Here is an 18,492-nt window from a genome sequence, read left to right on the forward strand (position 1 = left end):
AGTTCCATTACTTCAAGAATGCTATGCCTTGTGAGATACTTAAATTTTTGTGGAGATGACGTATTTCTCGATTTCTGTAAAGTTATGAATAGTGAAGCTGAATTTATTGATGTATGAGGTGTGCATTTGGAGTATATGACACGAGGAACATGTCTAGATTTTTCTTAGATGAACTAACTGGCCATAAAATTCACCATAGTCCCTTGTTGTTATGAAACTGGCATACCACTGCTAGCGAGCAAATGCGCTGGGATACTGGCCAGAAGTTATGAGTGAGGTTGAGAGCCAGTCTACCAAAAGAGCCCTGGGTGATCTTGATTTTTATTCGTGTTAGGGATTATGTTTTTTCTCCATATCAGCCTGAACTATTACTAATCAGCCGTTTTCGTCAACAAATACAAACTGTCTATCCAGACCACACGTCTCACCAACATTAATACAGGACAAACAAATAAAAGAGCAAAGATAAAAATACCGTTTATGTATGTTTTATTTCGAGGTAACACATCAAACAATGTAAAAGTTTAATGCAAGGGTTAAGTTTTTGTCCATTGTCAAACTTAGCTGTGTAAACCGTGTTGATGTCAATTTTTCGACTTGCATTAAATTAGTTAACTGTGAGGTTAGACATTACAAATCTCATTTAAAATTTTACGGCTAGTAACACTTGCGTCTCTACAATCAAACAAACTCAAATTTTTATAGGGTTACCAACTGATTAGATAAAACTACTTCAGCACAGATACGCTTTTCCATTTTGCAGCAAGTGCGAGATGTGGTGTGCACTAAGGGAAGCGTATAGGAAAGAAACTCAGAGCGAACAAACGGCTGCTTAGGAACTGTCATGTCAGATTTTTACGATGGAAAAGTGTTAATGTTAAATACCATTTTTGTTTGTTTGCCGTTATGGAAAAAAACATATTTTAAAGCAAATATTAATAGAAGTAAATATCTTTTTCATGTCTCTGTCGCAGAGGACTGGCGTTTTAAAAACATTTGTTTCAAAGCCTATGGAAACACTCCATTTATTTGTGGTGGGATACCTGTTTTGTCAAAAACGGTAATCTGAATTATATGAGACCTAGAGTAACATTCGTGCTCTTAGGTATAAGTTTTTTACGCAGACGAGGCTGTCGTCACAAAATGATAAAGACAGGTACAGTGTTGTCTGCCCGCCACCTAATTGTGAATTGCAGAGTAATCATGTAGATATGGATATAGAATCACTTTGTCTTGGCTTCGGCAATTACAAGGCCAAATTTTTAAACAAAAAGTTTCCTCTTGCCTTTTGCTGGGATGTTAATTTTATTCAACAATTTTTTTGTATACTTAGTTGTACATTTTTTTCTTCACAAACGTATTTGTCCTTTCCACAGAGTTAAATTTTTACACGGAAGCCTTTTTCGTTTGCCATTATGCTGGCATATGACATTTTTCTTTTCAAACAACTAACTCCTTCTAACAAACTTGTATATTTAGTTGCATGTCTTGTCTGCACAACACTTTCGTCATTTCTCGCGCAAGTAAAATCTTAAACCTTTTTTTTTTTTTTTTTCATTTGGACATCATACAGCCGTATCATCCTGTTTGACAAATCATCCCATACAGTTGTGAGTTTTTCTTGGCCATAGTCCTTTGGTTATTCCCTAGCAATACCAATGCGTTTTCCATAATGCGCATTACCAACGGGGAGAGGAATGCTTTGTGCCCACTATAAAATGTTTGAAAACGAATCAGCAGGAAACTGGAAGAAGGACGAAGTGCGAAAAGTGTAGCTCAGGAGTTTGGTATCGCTCACAGCACTGTTTAATATGCATTGGCGCATTCCGAACCACAGGCTCTACTCAAGGGAGAAAAGGTGGTCGACCATGGTCCTCTACATTAGCAGATAACCGCTACGTTGTGCAACATACAGCGAAGGGCTCATACCAAACAGCGGATGCAATTGTAACCACTGCAACGCACGCCATTTCACGCTCCACAGTGATACGGCGACTTCATGGCGCAACTCTATTTGTCCGACGATTAGTATGTTTTGTTCCGTTGACAGCCGCACGTCAGTGGCACCGTTTGAGTTGGTGCCAAGAGCATAGGGACTGGAACAGTGGGGAGTGGGGTCACGTTCTCTTCTCGGACGGGGGCAGATTCAGTCTGAGTACTGATGCTGCACGTACCCTCATATGGCCAGAGGTGGGAACACGTAATGCACCTAGAAACATTGGCCAATTTGATTATTTTGATGGTCTAGATGTTATACTGTGGAGAGGCAAAATGTTGCATGGGCGTACTGGTGAACGCTATTGTGGCACTGTACTCTTTAACCATATGCGTCCTTCCAGGGGTGCATTCGGCCCTGACATAATTCTTATGGATGACAATGAGCTATTGCATAGCAGCCATGGGAACCAGAGGCTATTAGGCGTATGAACTGTCCTGCCTAATTACTCCGACTTAAATCCCATGGAGCACGTGTTGGATGCGTTGGGAGACGTATCGTGGCACGTCTCAAATGGTTCAAATGGCTCTGAGCACTATGGGACTCAACTGCTGTGGTCATTAGTCCCCTAGAACTTAGAACTACTTAAACCTAACTAACCTAAGGACATCACACACATCCATGCCCGAGGCAGGATTCGAACCTGCGACCGTAGCAGTCGCACGGTTCCGGACTGCGCGCCTAGAACCGCGAGACCACCGCGGCCGGCGGCACGTCTCAATGCACCAACGACCATCCAGTAGTTTCAATTGTACTAGAGAGGGAATGGAAAGCCCTACCACAACAACTCCTGACCAACCTTGTGGCCATCATCTTAGTACGTTACAGAGCATGCATTTTCGTCTGTGGCGATCACACTCTCTATAAAGAACCATATCCCGCCTTTTGTCATGTCCAGGGGACCATCATAAGTCACGGTTACTTAAGTGTAATTATTGTCTTTGAATAAAGTGTCATCGCTGTTCGTCTCAATGTCAATTTCTTTTAGTTACCTTCTCTATTCTGTTGTAGCATTATCTTCTATGTAAGGTCCACGATTTGCTGAGACATGTTTCTTGGCAGTGACACAACCTTACGCTTTGCACACCAGTGTAGATAAGCATTAATTTTTTGAAGCGATGAGTAAGTGATGTAAGATGACTGGTACAGATTGCTTCACAATCATGTGTCACTTCAGTTACATTCATTTCATGATTATAGCGGTCAACTTTAAATGTTGGGTGGTGGCTGAAATATTCTTACTGCAAAGTGCCGCAGAAAATGCGTTACTCAAGCTGGGTGGCATTCTAGGGTAGTTCCCACAGCCTGCTTGGCCTATTATAAAGTTGCGGTTTTCGGAAGTTACGTGCAATAGCAAACGTGCCTTACCGACAAAGTGCCCGCTTGAGGTGTAGCAAATGTCTATGCAGCATGGGTGTCAACAAGAGCGCTACCTTTCCATTAGTATGAACCGTGAGAAATTTCGCATCCTGTCAACGGTATTTGCATTCATACAGTCATGTACATTGACTCCCCTTATAGTCACTGTCTATGCTACGTCGCCTGATAGAAAAAGACCAGTCAATCTCGGAACCAACGCAATAAACTGTTTATGCGTTTTTGTACGCTATGTCAGGGAACCTATTGCAGTATTCCCCTCTACTTTCATACTGCGAACGAGTTTCTCGTTCGTCACGTTGTCTGCACGCTTACTGCTGCCCTCCAAAGATAATTTGGGCTGACAAAAGAGAAATGTGAATTTTGTGCATTCGTTTGCTGGGATTCGTTCTGTGCCGGCTATCCTTAGCTTCCTGGATGTCATTCCGTGCTAACGGTGCAGTTTGAAGATATAAATGTCGCGTTTCGCTACAGAAGAGACGGTATTCAGAGTCCGTGATCCGAGTAGCTCACATTAAGGTGGTTGTTTGTGTATCTTGGATGCAACGCTCATTGGATTATTCTTCTTTATTGTACAAATGAGGAACTTTGATTCTTTCGGTCTTCCTAATGACGTTAATCAAAGCCCCATATAAACTTCAATATTTCGTGATTGTTCTTCGTGTTTTTGTTTTTCATAAATAAGGTTTCACTTTGGTTTTGAATTTTTTTTAAATGGTAACTGCAAAATCGAATTCATTTATGAACCCTGCTTCCTACAACGTCTTCCATGGTTAGGCGACCCTTACTTAATAAATACAATAAAAAATACACTAACGTTTTGTTTTAATTTTATGGTGTTTCTGTTGTGCACAGATGCCTAATTACTAATGGAATTTTGCAGGGAATACAGAGCTGTTTATTGTGGTGACGAGTGTGTAGTGCTTGCAAGTTTTTACTTCAGAGTTCTGACTTTTACTAATGTAGATTATTTTCATAGTGTAGTAACGTATAATTTTACAAGAGGCACACACAAAGATAATTATCATTCTTATTGTTCAAAATATAATTCTGTCTCATTTGCAAACAGATTATCAAGTATTTTCAACACTTCATGTAAACCGAATTACACTTTACTAAACTCAAACTCTGCGTTACTCGTGGAGTCGCAATCTTAAACGTGGACAGCAGAGTTTTATGTGCAGATGTGAGCAATGGCCTTCTGTGAGGTTATCCAAACGTCCGTTGCTCGCTGCTCCCTTGGCAGTGTTCGTTCTGAAGCTGTCTGAGGTGAATCTGCATTCACTGACAGCAGCAGTTTCAGTTCACGTCGTGTTTGAAAGCACTTGTCATTGGTCATGGGTGAAACTCATCTGCGCTCCCTGTCAGTTACGACCTTTTTATGACCACTGTCATCATGCCATCTCACATGGCTGCTAGTGGTACACCATTCCTTGTAGAGACGCTGGGCAGTCCCAGTTGATACACTAACAAATTGGGCCGCTTCATTTACGCTGTGTTCATGACTACGTCAAAACACGATACGTCCTTTCCACTATTCTAGCCCTCTCCACGTCGACTCATCTTACTCCACTGATTCCATACAACCGATTGCCGCATACACTGTCGCTTCACTGTCACGACTTACGCCAACGGTGGAGGATGATCAGCATATTTGGTGGCAGTTTTAACGCATCTACGTCTCACCAAATCAACCAATGTGGCTTTTTAACGGGGTGCGCATATTTGCGTGGCTGCCACCTGCTCTGGCAAGCGATTCGTCGTGTTAACAACTCGAAATATCATACGCTACTAATCGCTGCAGAGACCGGCAAGCGGCAGTGGGGCAGATTATGTCACTTACGATATGTTGTGCAATCGTGCAGCTGTGAAACTTTTCTGTCGCCTCCCTTTAGATTTTAAGCATCAGTCAGTGCGAGTCGCGTATTGTATATCACTTAAGATGTATCGCATAAGTATGAAGGGCGTCTGTAGGATAATTATTATGATGCAACCAACTGTGAAGACAAGAAGTTATATTAGGAAGTAAAATCCTGTCATATTAAATTAACAAAAATGATTAAGACATTGTTATTGGTGCACATTTCACGTAATTCTGATATGGGAACTTTAATATTTTGATATAATTATTTCAGAAGCATAGCAATGATCTGTGAAACCAAATTTTTTAACCAATTTTGTAAAAGCATGGAAATCTTAATTGTAAATTCAAATAAGTGTCATTGAAACAATGTCTAATAAGATCGCAACTTTGAAATCGTTGAAATCTATATAAGAAGCGATGGCAATAGCTGAATCACGTTAGTATTGCTTCTATTGTTTCAGCTTTATTTTCAGGTTCTACATAATGTTTTAGAAACAAAACCAATGTCAGTTTTATCTGTGTTGTGATGCAATGAAACATATTTAACAAGTATTTTGATTTTGTCTGCTTCAGCTACATTATTTTTTGGTTCACTTGACAAAAATTGCTTGACAGACATGAAAGTGGACTTAGATATTATATTAGGTGGAGGAATGACTTACACATCAGTCAAAATCATCGACTGTCAGCAACTTAAGTAACTGAACTTAAGTAACAAAAACTGGTCACATTGTAAGCACTTGACACCTGCTCACTGAAAGGGCCTGAATGTATGAGCATGCAGATTCCTCCAGAAGACCACTTGATATTAACATTATTTTTACTGTAAGATTCATAATTTTGAATGCTGGGAGCTGTTTCTGAGAACCACACCACGTGAATTGCCATGCTGACTGCAGAGTAAATACTCATTATTCGGCCAGATAACAGTGGTAGCCATTACAATTTAATTGAAGGAACATCAGATTGGGATTTGGGAATGCAGTGAAAGGACAAAGAAAGTGCAAATTACTTTGCTGTTGATCTGTGCTCCATTTTGATGTATGGCTCTACATTGGCTTTCACTGGTTAGACTTCTGGGGTTGGGGTCAGATCAAACAGAAGATCAGAATCTGCTTTCACTTTCAGTTTTTCCTTTTTGTCTCTCTAAGGTTTTGGTTTGTCTGATGGTTTTCCTGTCTTGACTCCTGTGATGGAAAATGACTGCACTTTACTATGATCTGCAGCCTGTGGCTCTCTCAGCCACTGATTGGTGTTACATTGATGGACTGTTTAATCCTGGAAGAGAGCAACTTTGGAAAATGCTTTCTTCCTTGGAAATGCCAGAGGAGAATAAGGCATCCTCAGCTGCACTGAGCGGGTGGTTACTGCTGGTGCTGTGGGTCTTGTAGTCGAGGAAGGTGATGTCCATTCCCTCAACTGAAAGACATGCTTTGAGATGTGGCTTGGACTATGAGTTGCTGTCTGAGATCTTGTCATCATCATGATACATGTGGATTTTGTCATAAAGTTTATAAACCTAGATGATGATGTCAACTGGGTGGAGTAGTTCAAATTTCAAATTTGTTCTCATTACGTTGATTTGACAGGAGGGCAAGCATTTTATATTTGTGGATTTTCGTCTTCCTCTTTAGAAATGAACATATTGGCAAACTGGGGATCTGCGTTCTGTGCAATCCTCCTTCCTCTTTAGATATAAACGTATCAGCGTACTAGGAGTTTGTGTTCTGGGCATTTTATGCATATGGAGAGTTTTTCATATGGTCTCTGCCATTATGCATTATCCTTCTGTGTGCTCCACAATTAGGTTCATTAGTACAGCAGCAGGAGATATGTCTGGTACCTAAAGCATCATGTAGATGGAGTAAAATAGGGTTTCACATTACACATATTGTGAGTATTCTGTGTCCTCCAACATCAATATATTTGCCCCACTACAGGGTGGGGCAAATAAAAGTGGCCTGGAGAACAGAGTTCCAGGGTACAAAGAAACACAGTAGAGGAAAGGAAATATAGTACTCACCTGATTAAAGCAGATGTTGAAAGTGACCTTCATACTTCTGTTGGCACTTCTGGGTTCCGGAAGGCAAGTTGCTTAAGGTGAATCCAGGCTGGACTGCTGGAATTGCTATGATCTCATCCAAAATGTTGTGCTGCAGTTCTTGAAGCCTATGAGGGTTGTTGAAATACATCTTAGACTTGAGGACTCCACAAACAGTAATCACACACTGACAGGTCAGATGACCTGGGTGGCCAGCTAGGGCTGTGACCAGACTACCCTCTGCTGATGACCAGACTGCTCTCTGCTGACAACTCTGTCAGGCATGAAGATTGTGTAAATGTTCTCCAAGGTTTGGCCAGCTGTATGAGTAGTTGCTCCATCCTGCTGGAGGAAACTAGGTCTTTTCCTCCATCATTATTGCTGCCACAAATGGTTTCAAAATGTTGGCAATGTAACACACCAAAGTCAGCATCTGATGAAAGAAGATGGGACCAAACATGCAGCATACATGCACTGCACACCAAACCCCAACCTTCTGATCATGCAGTGGTGTTTCATGGAAATTACACAGATACGAACCTGTGAGCTGACATAACCACTCAGGTGAAACAAGGCTTCATCAGTCGAAGCATTCATTGTTTTCGCAGTGAACGGCACTCGAAAAACTGGAGGCACGAAGGAGCATTTGCTGGTATTAATGTATGAACAACAGACACTTGTTAGGGATGCATGAGCAGTTCCAGGTGGAGTATTTGTCTGCATGATCAATGTGACATACCAGTCTCTTGTGACAGGCTTAGTGTAGATTTGGTAGGACTCTGAAGCTGTTTGTGGTGACCTACAGCCACATTTTCTGGTGTGTGGGTAGGTTTCGGAATATTTTTTGACTTGTTCGAAGCAGATGCTGTCTGACACAATTTTTAGACTAAGACATAGCACTCTTAGTTGTAATATTGATACCACTAAACTTCTCAGCAAACAACTGACCACACTGTTTCCACGACTTTGTTGTTACTTAACTTTCCACAACGAACACTCACTGCTCCACTGTGACTACGATTGTCCCCTTTGTACTGCTTGATTCACACTGATATACCCCGCACTATGCTCAGCTGGTGTGGATCATGTGAGGAGCTTACATTTGGTGTGCACATCATGGGGTGTGGTTATATGCATACATGCACATCCAGTCATATCCAATCATCCGGGCCACTTTTATTTGCCAACCCTGTAGAACTATCTCTGATTTAGCTGATTCGAGCATCCAAGTGTAATCACTGCTGGTTAACAATGCTTTCAACAATAGTGATTTTTGTTGCCTGCCATGAGTGCTTCGCGTGGCAGTTGGGGCAGTGCGAGGTGTGTAGTGGAGTTCAGATGACGCTCGTGCCAGCATTGCAGGGACATACTTGCTAATTTGCTTTTTTTGTAATTATTCACACTATGGTCTGTCTGCTTTAAAGTTTCTGTATGAATCAGTTAATGCCATCTGGTGGCATGAGGTTATGTTTTACATTATAACACAACTGCCAGCTGTGTTATATTATGACAATGCTGTCTCTCTCTAGTCCAAGAAGTCAATGATATATTTATTTCATTTACTGATAGTTTGAAGAAGCACTAAGTGACCTGAGTGTCACACCAGATAAGAGAGTTCATGATCTGGGTGTCCTGCACATACAGTTGTGCTGCAGCACAGATAACAGGTAGACACAATGCATTAGTGTAATGGTGGGAAAACTGGAAATGTATTTCAGAGTTGAAGTACTCAGGACAGTATGATTCTTGTGGGCAAAACATCAATTTTCACTTGAGTTCCCTGCAAAATTCTGTTGGTATATGGACCAAATGGAATTTCATGTTTAGCTGCAGTGAAATCGTGCCAGAAATTTGACCAAGGGTGCACAGATATGGGTGACATTGATCCACCATACAGTCCATATCCTGTGCCATACATTTTCCATCTTTTGAGCAAGCTGAAAGAACAACTCCATAACCGAGGAGCAAATGTCTGTTCGATTATAGAGGGACTGAATGACTGGTAGAATGTTCAGACTATTGTTCACCAAGACTTAGAGACTGTTGAAAAATAGCATCATTTATCTGTGTCATTATGAACTGCTGTAGAGCATTCAATAAAAGTTACTTGGTCTGCCATGATAATGTGTAATTTACCTGTTGACATTCCCTTTTATTTCATTAAAAAAAAAAAAAAATTATTCCTGCAGGTAAGTACTCAGAGTTTCCACATCAGTTTTGTATTACATCTCTTTCCGTTTTCATTAACATAGATCTTTCAAGTGCAGTATGCAGAAGGAGAGATTGTTTCAGTTACAGGAAGAGTAACAGATCCTCCACCGCATATGAAGTAGATCTATGTATTTTAGTGCAACCTGGAGATGATATCAAAAGTGGTGAAGCAGACATGGAAATGATCTATGAGGCATGGCTGCAGTTGCAAGAAGTACTTTACATATCCCAGTGCTGGGTATACCCAGTAGTGAATGGGCTTTAGCATAACTAACACGTTTAAAAAAAATCAACACAGACAATTAAATCTGGACTGCATCATCAATCCACAAAAGTAACTATAAATATTCTTCTCTTGAAAACAAGTGAGATGGATGAAAAGTTACAACTATGTAATTGTCAGATCCTTCATGTGTTTTTGTTATAAAGACCTCATCTTCTAGAATACTGTGCTAGTATTTATTTAATGTGTATGTAGAGTCTTGGCACGCAGAATAAGTCCTCTGTTTAGATATGATCACTTTTGCTCCTATGAATTTACTGAAATATCAAATTGTTTTCCATGTGCTATACATAGTTAATTCTGTCACGAAAGAATTCTTGGACATGGACTAAAAGGGTGGCAGGGGGAGAGGGGGAACGGGGGTGAGGGAGAGACAGAGAAGTGTAAGATCTAAGTCACTGGTTGTCCCATGTATTTGCAGACTACATCTATAGTCAATGACAGCTTTAAGCGCCAGTGATGTTCAATAATATTAAAGCCTTTAACAATCATTGTCATCATATCCAGCTTTGATTTAGACACCCTTGTTTATTCCAATTCCAAGTAGGCTACAGGTGATTTTCCCATCTCTTCTTAGGATGCCCAACATTTATTTTCCCTTGCAGCTTATATTTGTGTATTCATTTAGCTATTCATTCATCTGACAGCACTTGAATGTCATTTCTTCCTGTACTCCTCTATTTTCTGAAGTATGCTTCTGATTGCCAGTTCTCTTCTGATTTCACTATTCTTTATCCAATCTAGGAATCTGTGACCAGATAATTGTCTTAAGAGTCTCAGCTATGCTGCTTCAATCCTGCTCCATCAACTGGAGTCAGAGTCTAATCTCTGACCCGTACATTAGAACTGGTAACATCACCACACTGTAAACTTTTAGTACATGCTCTCTCTCAATTTTTTTTGGCAGAAAGTGTGATTTACAGTACTGACCAACTGTTGAAATTTTTACCGTTTGTATTCTTGATCATTTGTTTTAATACATGAGATCTCACATTCAACATATTTAAAAGTACTTATTTATTCTAGCAGTTTATCATAAACTTTTTTCTCTTAGAGATTTTTACCATGGAATGCCATTATCTTAGTATTAGCTTTAAATATCATAATATTATAACCCTTTTCTATCGTTTCCAAGGACCAGTTTGCTCTCTGTAAAATATCTTTTGGGTCTACTAAAGGTGCAGTTCCACTGAGGCAACACATGGGCAGCATGTGGCATGTGGCTATGACACACACTACAAGGAGCAATTCAGTCAGGGCAACACATGGCAATACTCTGCATGTGGCCTTGTAGCACACTGCACTAGGCAAATTGTTCATATTTTCATGTGCTGCCTGTTGACAAGAAATGACATGTTGCTGCTTGTCACCAGATATCCAACACTCAGTGGATCCAGGCAACTTATTGCATGTGACATGGAGTGAACAATTGACAGAACAACTTCTTTTATTGCAGATTATCATAATTCATGTGAGTTGTGGAACATTAGAAGTTAATCACCAAGTTTCATACGCTTCTTGTAATAGCCTGCTTTTGTCAATTTCAGTGATCCACAAAACAGGCTGTTTTATATTAATAGATTATATACATAAAAGTGTTTACAATTCAGTTTAAAATTTCCATTCCCTTGCTTTATTTCAAATTCGTATTCTGTCTTTCTGTACACACATCAGTAGTGATCTTGGAAAGGTACAAATCCTTCCTGTACCACACAAACTCACCCTGAACTTCTTTTGCTTGTAAAACTGACATCCATAGTCTGCATTGCAAATTATCCATGCCAATAATCTGGATTATGGATATTCATGATCCACAAACAAGATTTCCATCGGTTTTGTCATGTCAAATGTCCCACGAGGAAGTTACAGTGGTTCTGAAATGAAGCTTTTTCTCAATAAATTCGGAAGTGAAACACATGTTGTAGTAATATAATTTCTAAATTTTCCACAGATAGCAACAGTGATTTTCTAAATACACAAAACACTGATGCCAACAACCCAAAACTTCTCACCACTTCTCTTTCAGCATGTGAGTGCCTGAAGTCATACTGTCTTCCACAAAAATGGCTTTCATGGTGGCCTGAAAATGGTTCCATAGTGTGTTGCTGTAGTTGAACTGCATCATTAGCCACTTACACATATGGTGACACATTATCACTGATAAAATATGCTTCAGTACCCCTGCACTATCATCACTGAGTTTCTTTTTTCTATGGCTATGTTTTATAATCTACTGTGGTTTATCACAATACTGTCCATTGTATTTCAGCCTACAGCATCTGTACAAACTTAATTATGTATATTGATAATAATAACAATTTTGCATTGCCCAGTAGCCTTGTGCACATCTTTCTACTGGATACGACTTCAGAGATTTGTATGTCCCTAACTTACCCCAGTTATCCAACCAGAAAAGAGGACCTACAACTTAACATGGAATCTGCACCATGTATTGGTTAAAAAAAAAAGTGGTGAAGCACCATGTGTTGTTTCTGGTAACTCATCACATTATAGAGATGAGGGTCAACTTAAAACAAAAACTGCAAACTCCATGGTCCAACAGAGATTCAATCTCATGACTTCTTGCTTTCCAATTACACATTACACCACTAAACCATCAGGCCTGACATTTATACAGACAGTTCATCTGTACGTTTTTATAAGGGAATATCAAAATATGCGAATATATGATCATATCTTTCAATTGCATTGAATTAGAAGCTTAAATTTTTTACACCACCAAGGGACCATAGATCTTATTACCTGACATAAAACCGGCTCGATACCTCTACCCATTCCTGAGTAAAAGCAGTCTTAACAAACAAACAGACACATAGCCAGACAGACAACAAATTGCCAACAAATATGTTTTTAAGTGATGTAGTGACAAATTAACCATATTCAGATTTTTTCCTCTACTTGTACTATTAAACCTTACTTCCTGTCAAATTTCATGAACTCTGCATAGGAAGTACCCCTACATGTCTTGATGAGTGAGTTTGCAAGTTTCAAAATATGTGACAAATGGCCACAACTTTTGACTGCATTTCTTTAGAAGCTTAAATTTGCACGCTGGCAATGGATCACAGACTTTAATACACGACATAAATTTCAACTTGTTACCTCTACCTGTTCCAGAGAAAACGGGGTCTTAACTGTTGGGCAGATGCACAAACAGATAACAAAGTGATCCTATAAGGGCTCCGTTTTTACTGACTGAGATACAGAACCCTGAACATCAGCAACATTTGTGACTGCAAACTAGATTAAAAAATGATGACATGGAGCAGCTCGACAAAAAATATGGCTGTAGTGTTTTGGAAACAAACACAAAAATTGAGAATTTACAGACAGCATTCTATTGTGAATGTAAAAACCTGGAGCATTAAAAGAAAAGTGGCACATCACCTTAATGAGGAGGAAAATTGTTTGCATTATGATCTACAAGGTTTTACAAGATGTTCATGAACCAAGGTAAAACATATCTATCATGAGCGAACGGGAGGATTCTGAGGGAAGTTCATATTAGTGAACCAAGTGATGATTCAATCATATTGGGTGTGTTTGTAGCTATCCCTGTGCTTGTAGATTTAATAACAAGTTAAATACTTGACATGTCTTTCTTCTTTTCTGTTACTCAAGGTTATGATCAAGAATGCAGTTGTTACTATCATTCGCAAAGACTGTTCTGACGTTGCTTTAGTGGAATGACTGTGGCACATGTCACAAGCATATGCAACTTACAAAATGCAACACAGGCAACACTTTTTCTCGGCAACAGCAACTTTTTAGCACAGCTTCATGTAGCACACAAAAAGTTTGCAACACAAGGTGGCACCTACCATGCAACTTTGAGGCAACAAGTCCCCTATATTGCCTTGATTGAATCCCACATGAAAGATAATTTTATCACTTGCAGACAGGAGTGCATTAGTATCCGTTTTAATTATCAACTTTAAAAAAAAGGTTGCTCTATTTCTTGTACTGCAGGTATGTGTCTGCAGTCCATATACACACTGAAATTCCTGTGCCACAGTACCAGCAGGTACAAAATGGTGCAGCCTATATCCACTTTATCAATGGGCTGTAATATTTTGTTTTGGCTCTGCTAGCAGCATGCTACAGTACTGTGTTAGGGGGATTTGAATGTGTATCAGCACCGCACACCTGTACTTGCAGACAATGGAAAAAAAAGGAGATAAAGGAGATGATTAAAACTTTATAACCGCCCAGTAAAATTCATGAGTGAGTCTTGAACAGAAAGACAACACAACACCATTCCCATTAGAAACGCTTTGGAGTAACAAAAGGGAAAATAATGAGCTTTACATTCTTCCCGATCTCGCCATCAGAAGTAAGTACACATGAACCAGGTCATAAATATTATTATGTGAATTAAGTTTGAAAATGCGATGCTTTACAGTCGAGTGTCACCAGCTTTTGATCAATTTTTTGTGAAGTGAAAATCTTGTTGACTGCACTATCTTCTCTTTAGATGAGTGTACAGCATCCTAGGATGTGAATATGAAAATCACAACTGAAACTATAACAAATTTCCAATAATTCATAAGCTACAGTGTTAAATAAAAGTTTCTACGATGTTTAAAGGTACTTGGCAACTCATATTTTATTTTCATTTCCATAAATATTTTGCACAATTATTCAGTTAATTCGCTTCATTTACAAAGCATCTTTACGGCATTGTTTCCTTATCTGTAGGGCATGTTATAACATTAAAATGCAACTGATTTTCCACTTCTGCTATATTACTATGCAAACTGCCCTCTTGTCTCTATTTACTGAATACTTTGTTTCCAGAAAACACATATTCCAAGGGAAATTCAAATTTACATTCAAATTTATGACCACTTCTATATGAAATTACATTTTCTTTTCATCCCTTTATAATTTCTTTCATAGATAGATAAAGTGGAGTTGTGTCATTTAGAGACAAGAAAACACTTGCATTAATTTTGTTGTAGTGGAAACATGAGTTGGAGATTACCTCTTGAGCATGTTGATACTTTGTCCTCAGATTAAACCAGATGTCTGTCAAGTTGTGTGAATTTTCAGAAGTAATTTTTAGCTATGAAAACAAATGAGCACCAATTTTTGCACTGTGGTCATCTTAAACAACTTCTTTACTAAGGTAAGTTAAAATAGTCTTTTTTTCATCTGACATAGAAAACATGAAAACCCTACATTAAACCACAACTATACAACAACCAATGAATAACACATACTTGCCATTCACTACCACAGAATGGCTGAGATTAACATAAAAATAAGAAAACTGTGAGAACAGACTTATTTGTCTTCAGGAATGCAAGATTTATGTTGCCATTATCAAATATAAAACTCTTTTGGTGAAATTTCTGTTCATTATGTTTATTATTAAAAATTTGTTTTCCACTTCATATCTACTAATGTATAATTTACTTTGTGTGTTCTTCATTGTAATTACTAGTAAGATATTCGAACTCTAATAATTTCCAAATGAACAGCTTAAGGGAAAGCATGGGGCACATGACCTGTTTTCTTTTGCCCAATGTTTGCCCTCCCTCTGCCCCAAAGTGGAAAGCGAGTAGGTCAAGCGCAATATGCACAATACTGTGCAATTCTGAACAAACTAAACCTCAGAAGATTGACTTCATCATCAATCACTGATGTATCTGCTTGCATGACTTTGCTTGAAAAAATAGAAAAGCTAGAAATTTTGTAAAAGGTAGCAGCAATATTTAGTTTGCTTTGCTACGTACATCGTACAATTATACTTTCTATGGGAGGAAGACACACAGCCAATACCGTGACTGATCTCCTACTTTGGGAAAATTGTCTCATGTATGGAAATGACAGAGATGTACAACTAAACAGACAAAACTGTTGTTTACAGGCTCTGTTATAGTCAGTGGAACAAGTCTCAGCCTTTCATTATTAAAGTGCTGACTGGCAATTTGCCGAATTGATTATGAATTTCTGATATACACTGTAATCCCAGGAAGCATTCTGATTTAATTTAACTATAAAGGGCTTGTGATCAGCTTGTCAAAAGAGTGCATTGATGGGCTCCAAAGAGTCCTAATGCAACTTAGGTGACAGTGCATTTTAGGGGCAGATTGGTGTTTTGTTTTTTTGTCATTCATTGCTAAAACCACTGCTACTGCCATTAAATGAAACTACTGCATGGCAGGGGGACTACTTGAATGGCTATAATTTGGTGTTTTAGGTGAGCATTAATAGTGTTTAGAGGGTACACAGCTACTTACTACAGCGAAAATGTTTTGAACCAAGTATGCCTGAATGCCACAGGTTCTGAATAGTTATCAGATCTTCTGTAAAGTGCCTGGATTCCAGATTTCATAATGCACAAATCAAATAGTAAGTGACTTTAATGCTGTGTGCCCTTCAGTTCTGCAGCTATAATCATTATCATAAATTTTATGACTTTCAGATGGCCTATAAAAGAACATTCTGTTAGAATCCTAATGCAAGTGGGACAGCATGAAGAGTCAGAGACAGTGTGTTATGGTCTTTTCGCTCCCATCAGAAACTTTGGGTTTCAACTGTCTTTGCCAACTCTATCCAGGTTAACAGTAGCTAAAAACAGTTTAGTTACTTACCTGTTCACGTGAAAGCTTAATCATTGTCAGAATTAAATAAGTTTTACTCTCCTGACACACTTTTCATAATGTATAAGATGTGACAAAAACTTCAATTTATTGGAATCATGCAGTCTTATTTGATTGCAATGAATATAAAAATATTTTAAACTGTAAGCAAAAGATATGGATAACAAAATACATTTCATTACAAACATAATTGCTCTAAGTACTTCTTACATGTTATAACATGAGTTAATAATATTCACTAGCCTTATCATGTTCACACTCACTCTTCCAAAATCTCAAAAAGAAGATTCTTCATAGCATATAAAATTAAGAAATCTCACATAGTTTGTGCCAAATACAAAGAGCACAGGTTTAATATAAAGCATGAAACACTATATTGATGATAAGAGAAATGTCACTCTACAATCTTTTCCATCTTCTGGATCCAGTACTCATATTCCGAAAAACGTATTATACTGGACCTACAGATGGGAATATCCCATGCTGATTAAGCCACTTCAAACAGATTTTGTGCACTGCAGTATTTTCCAGCTTCTGTGCTTCTTGCATTATTCGTAGTACGTCATCTACTCGGTTGTATTTGACTGCTACCAGGTAAGCTGACTTCAGCTGGTGACAAAGTATGTATCCTGAAACCTAAAGAAACTTAGATGAGAAAGTGTCAGCTTCTTAGAGTTACTAGCATTCTCATTTAAGATAATGAGACTGATGACTGCAATAAGAAATGGCATGAAGAGGATGGTTGTAACACTTTTCTTTATTACCCTAATAGTTTTAATTTGAGTCTATTGTCACATTTGTCTGTCTGTTTAGTTCAGATTTCGAAAAATTTCAAATCTATTAAAACAAATAAAACATATGCCAGGTTTTATCTTGAGCAGTTGGTTACACAACCCTTTCATGATGTAATACATTAAATCTCCTGAGAATGTTAGACCTAACATTTTCAATTCACTGAAGGTAAGTAAAGGAATCGTGATCACAAAAATATTATAATATCAATGATTACTGAAATTACAATAAATATTTGTAATGATAAGAAAGTCTTTCTCCTTAGCAAGTGTGACAATAAACTGATATCTAATTAACTTACAAGCACACAGAAAACTTTTAGCACTGACAATGACAATGTAGTGGCTTTATGGCACATGGTGCTGCTGACACTGTTGTTGATAATGTTGCTTTGAAGCATTCAGTAGTGTAGTTACCAGCACCCTTGCTAAAAGTATAATAGACAGCCATAGTTAGAAGGCTTAGAACTTAAAAAGTGTACAAAATAAAACACACTTAAAACATATAGGTTAAGAAACAGAAGGCAGAAGAAGTAGCTCAGGAAAGTAGGGATGGATGACCACTGGAACAAGATTAGACATTTAATAAAAACTTAAATCATACAATGCTAGTCTGATAGAACACAGAGCACATTATCCGATGTACCACTTGCTGCACTCGTCTCTCAAATAAAACACATTCTGTTAAAATGTAGTGTATGGCACTTGGTACATCACAACAGCTATGTATTAGTGGATCATCTCACCGAAGATGGAATCCATGCATCACAGGACAGTGTCCAATACTAAGGTCAGTTAAAAGGACTTAATTTGTTTCTGTGGCTGGAAGGAGCTAGCGCATATGCAGATGGTTGGCATAACTGATCTCAGCTTCTTCTTCTTCACTCCTAGCCACACTTTCTCCAATCAACACATGGCTCAGGGCCGCAACAGCAATGTCAATTCATGAAGAAGGACTTTAAATCATGTCACTTTAGGTAAGAAAATGCCTCCTTGGTTGCTGCATCTAATGCGTTAATGCTCCAAATTCCGATATACAGTTACAGTACAAATTGAAGAGTAATGCAAAATACACATTACGCAGTTATACTGCATGCAAGATAAATAGACATCAGAAAGACTCTCTAGGTTTAATAATAAAACACTGCCTCACAAAAAAGTGAAACACTCAGAAGACACAGTCGTATGTCAATTTAACTGTGTACATCTACACACCATCAATGGGCTAGTAAATGATTAGAGTTGCAATTCTCTGTGACACATAGAATGGCCACGAGAGTGAATTAGTGATGTTCATGTT

General features: G+C 38.5%; 1 protein-coding gene across 3 annotated transcripts in view; it reads right to left on the bottom strand.

Annotated features, from left to right (window-relative positions):
* Positions 1-16,472: 16,472 nt before the first annotated feature.
* Positions 16,473-18,492, bottom strand: part of LOC126298189 (zinc finger FYVE domain-containing protein 26) — a 381,844-nt gene continuing 379,824 nt past the window's right edge. For all 3 annotated transcript variants that reach the window (XM_049989496.1, XM_049989498.1, XM_049989497.1), the window contains one exon: positions 16,473-17,037. In XM_049989496.1, coding sequence (XP_049845453.1) covers positions 16,852-17,037 — 186 coding nt within the window. In that variant the 3' untranslated portion in view covers positions 16,473-16,851. The remainder of the gene's footprint in view (positions 17,038-18,492) is intronic.

Source organism: Schistocerca gregaria, chromosome X, assembly GCF_023897955.1.
Source record: "Schistocerca gregaria isolate iqSchGreg1 chromosome X, iqSchGreg1.2, whole genome shotgun sequence".
NCBI classification, from domain to species: Eukaryota; Metazoa; Arthropoda; class Insecta; order Orthoptera; family Acrididae; genus Schistocerca; species Schistocerca gregaria.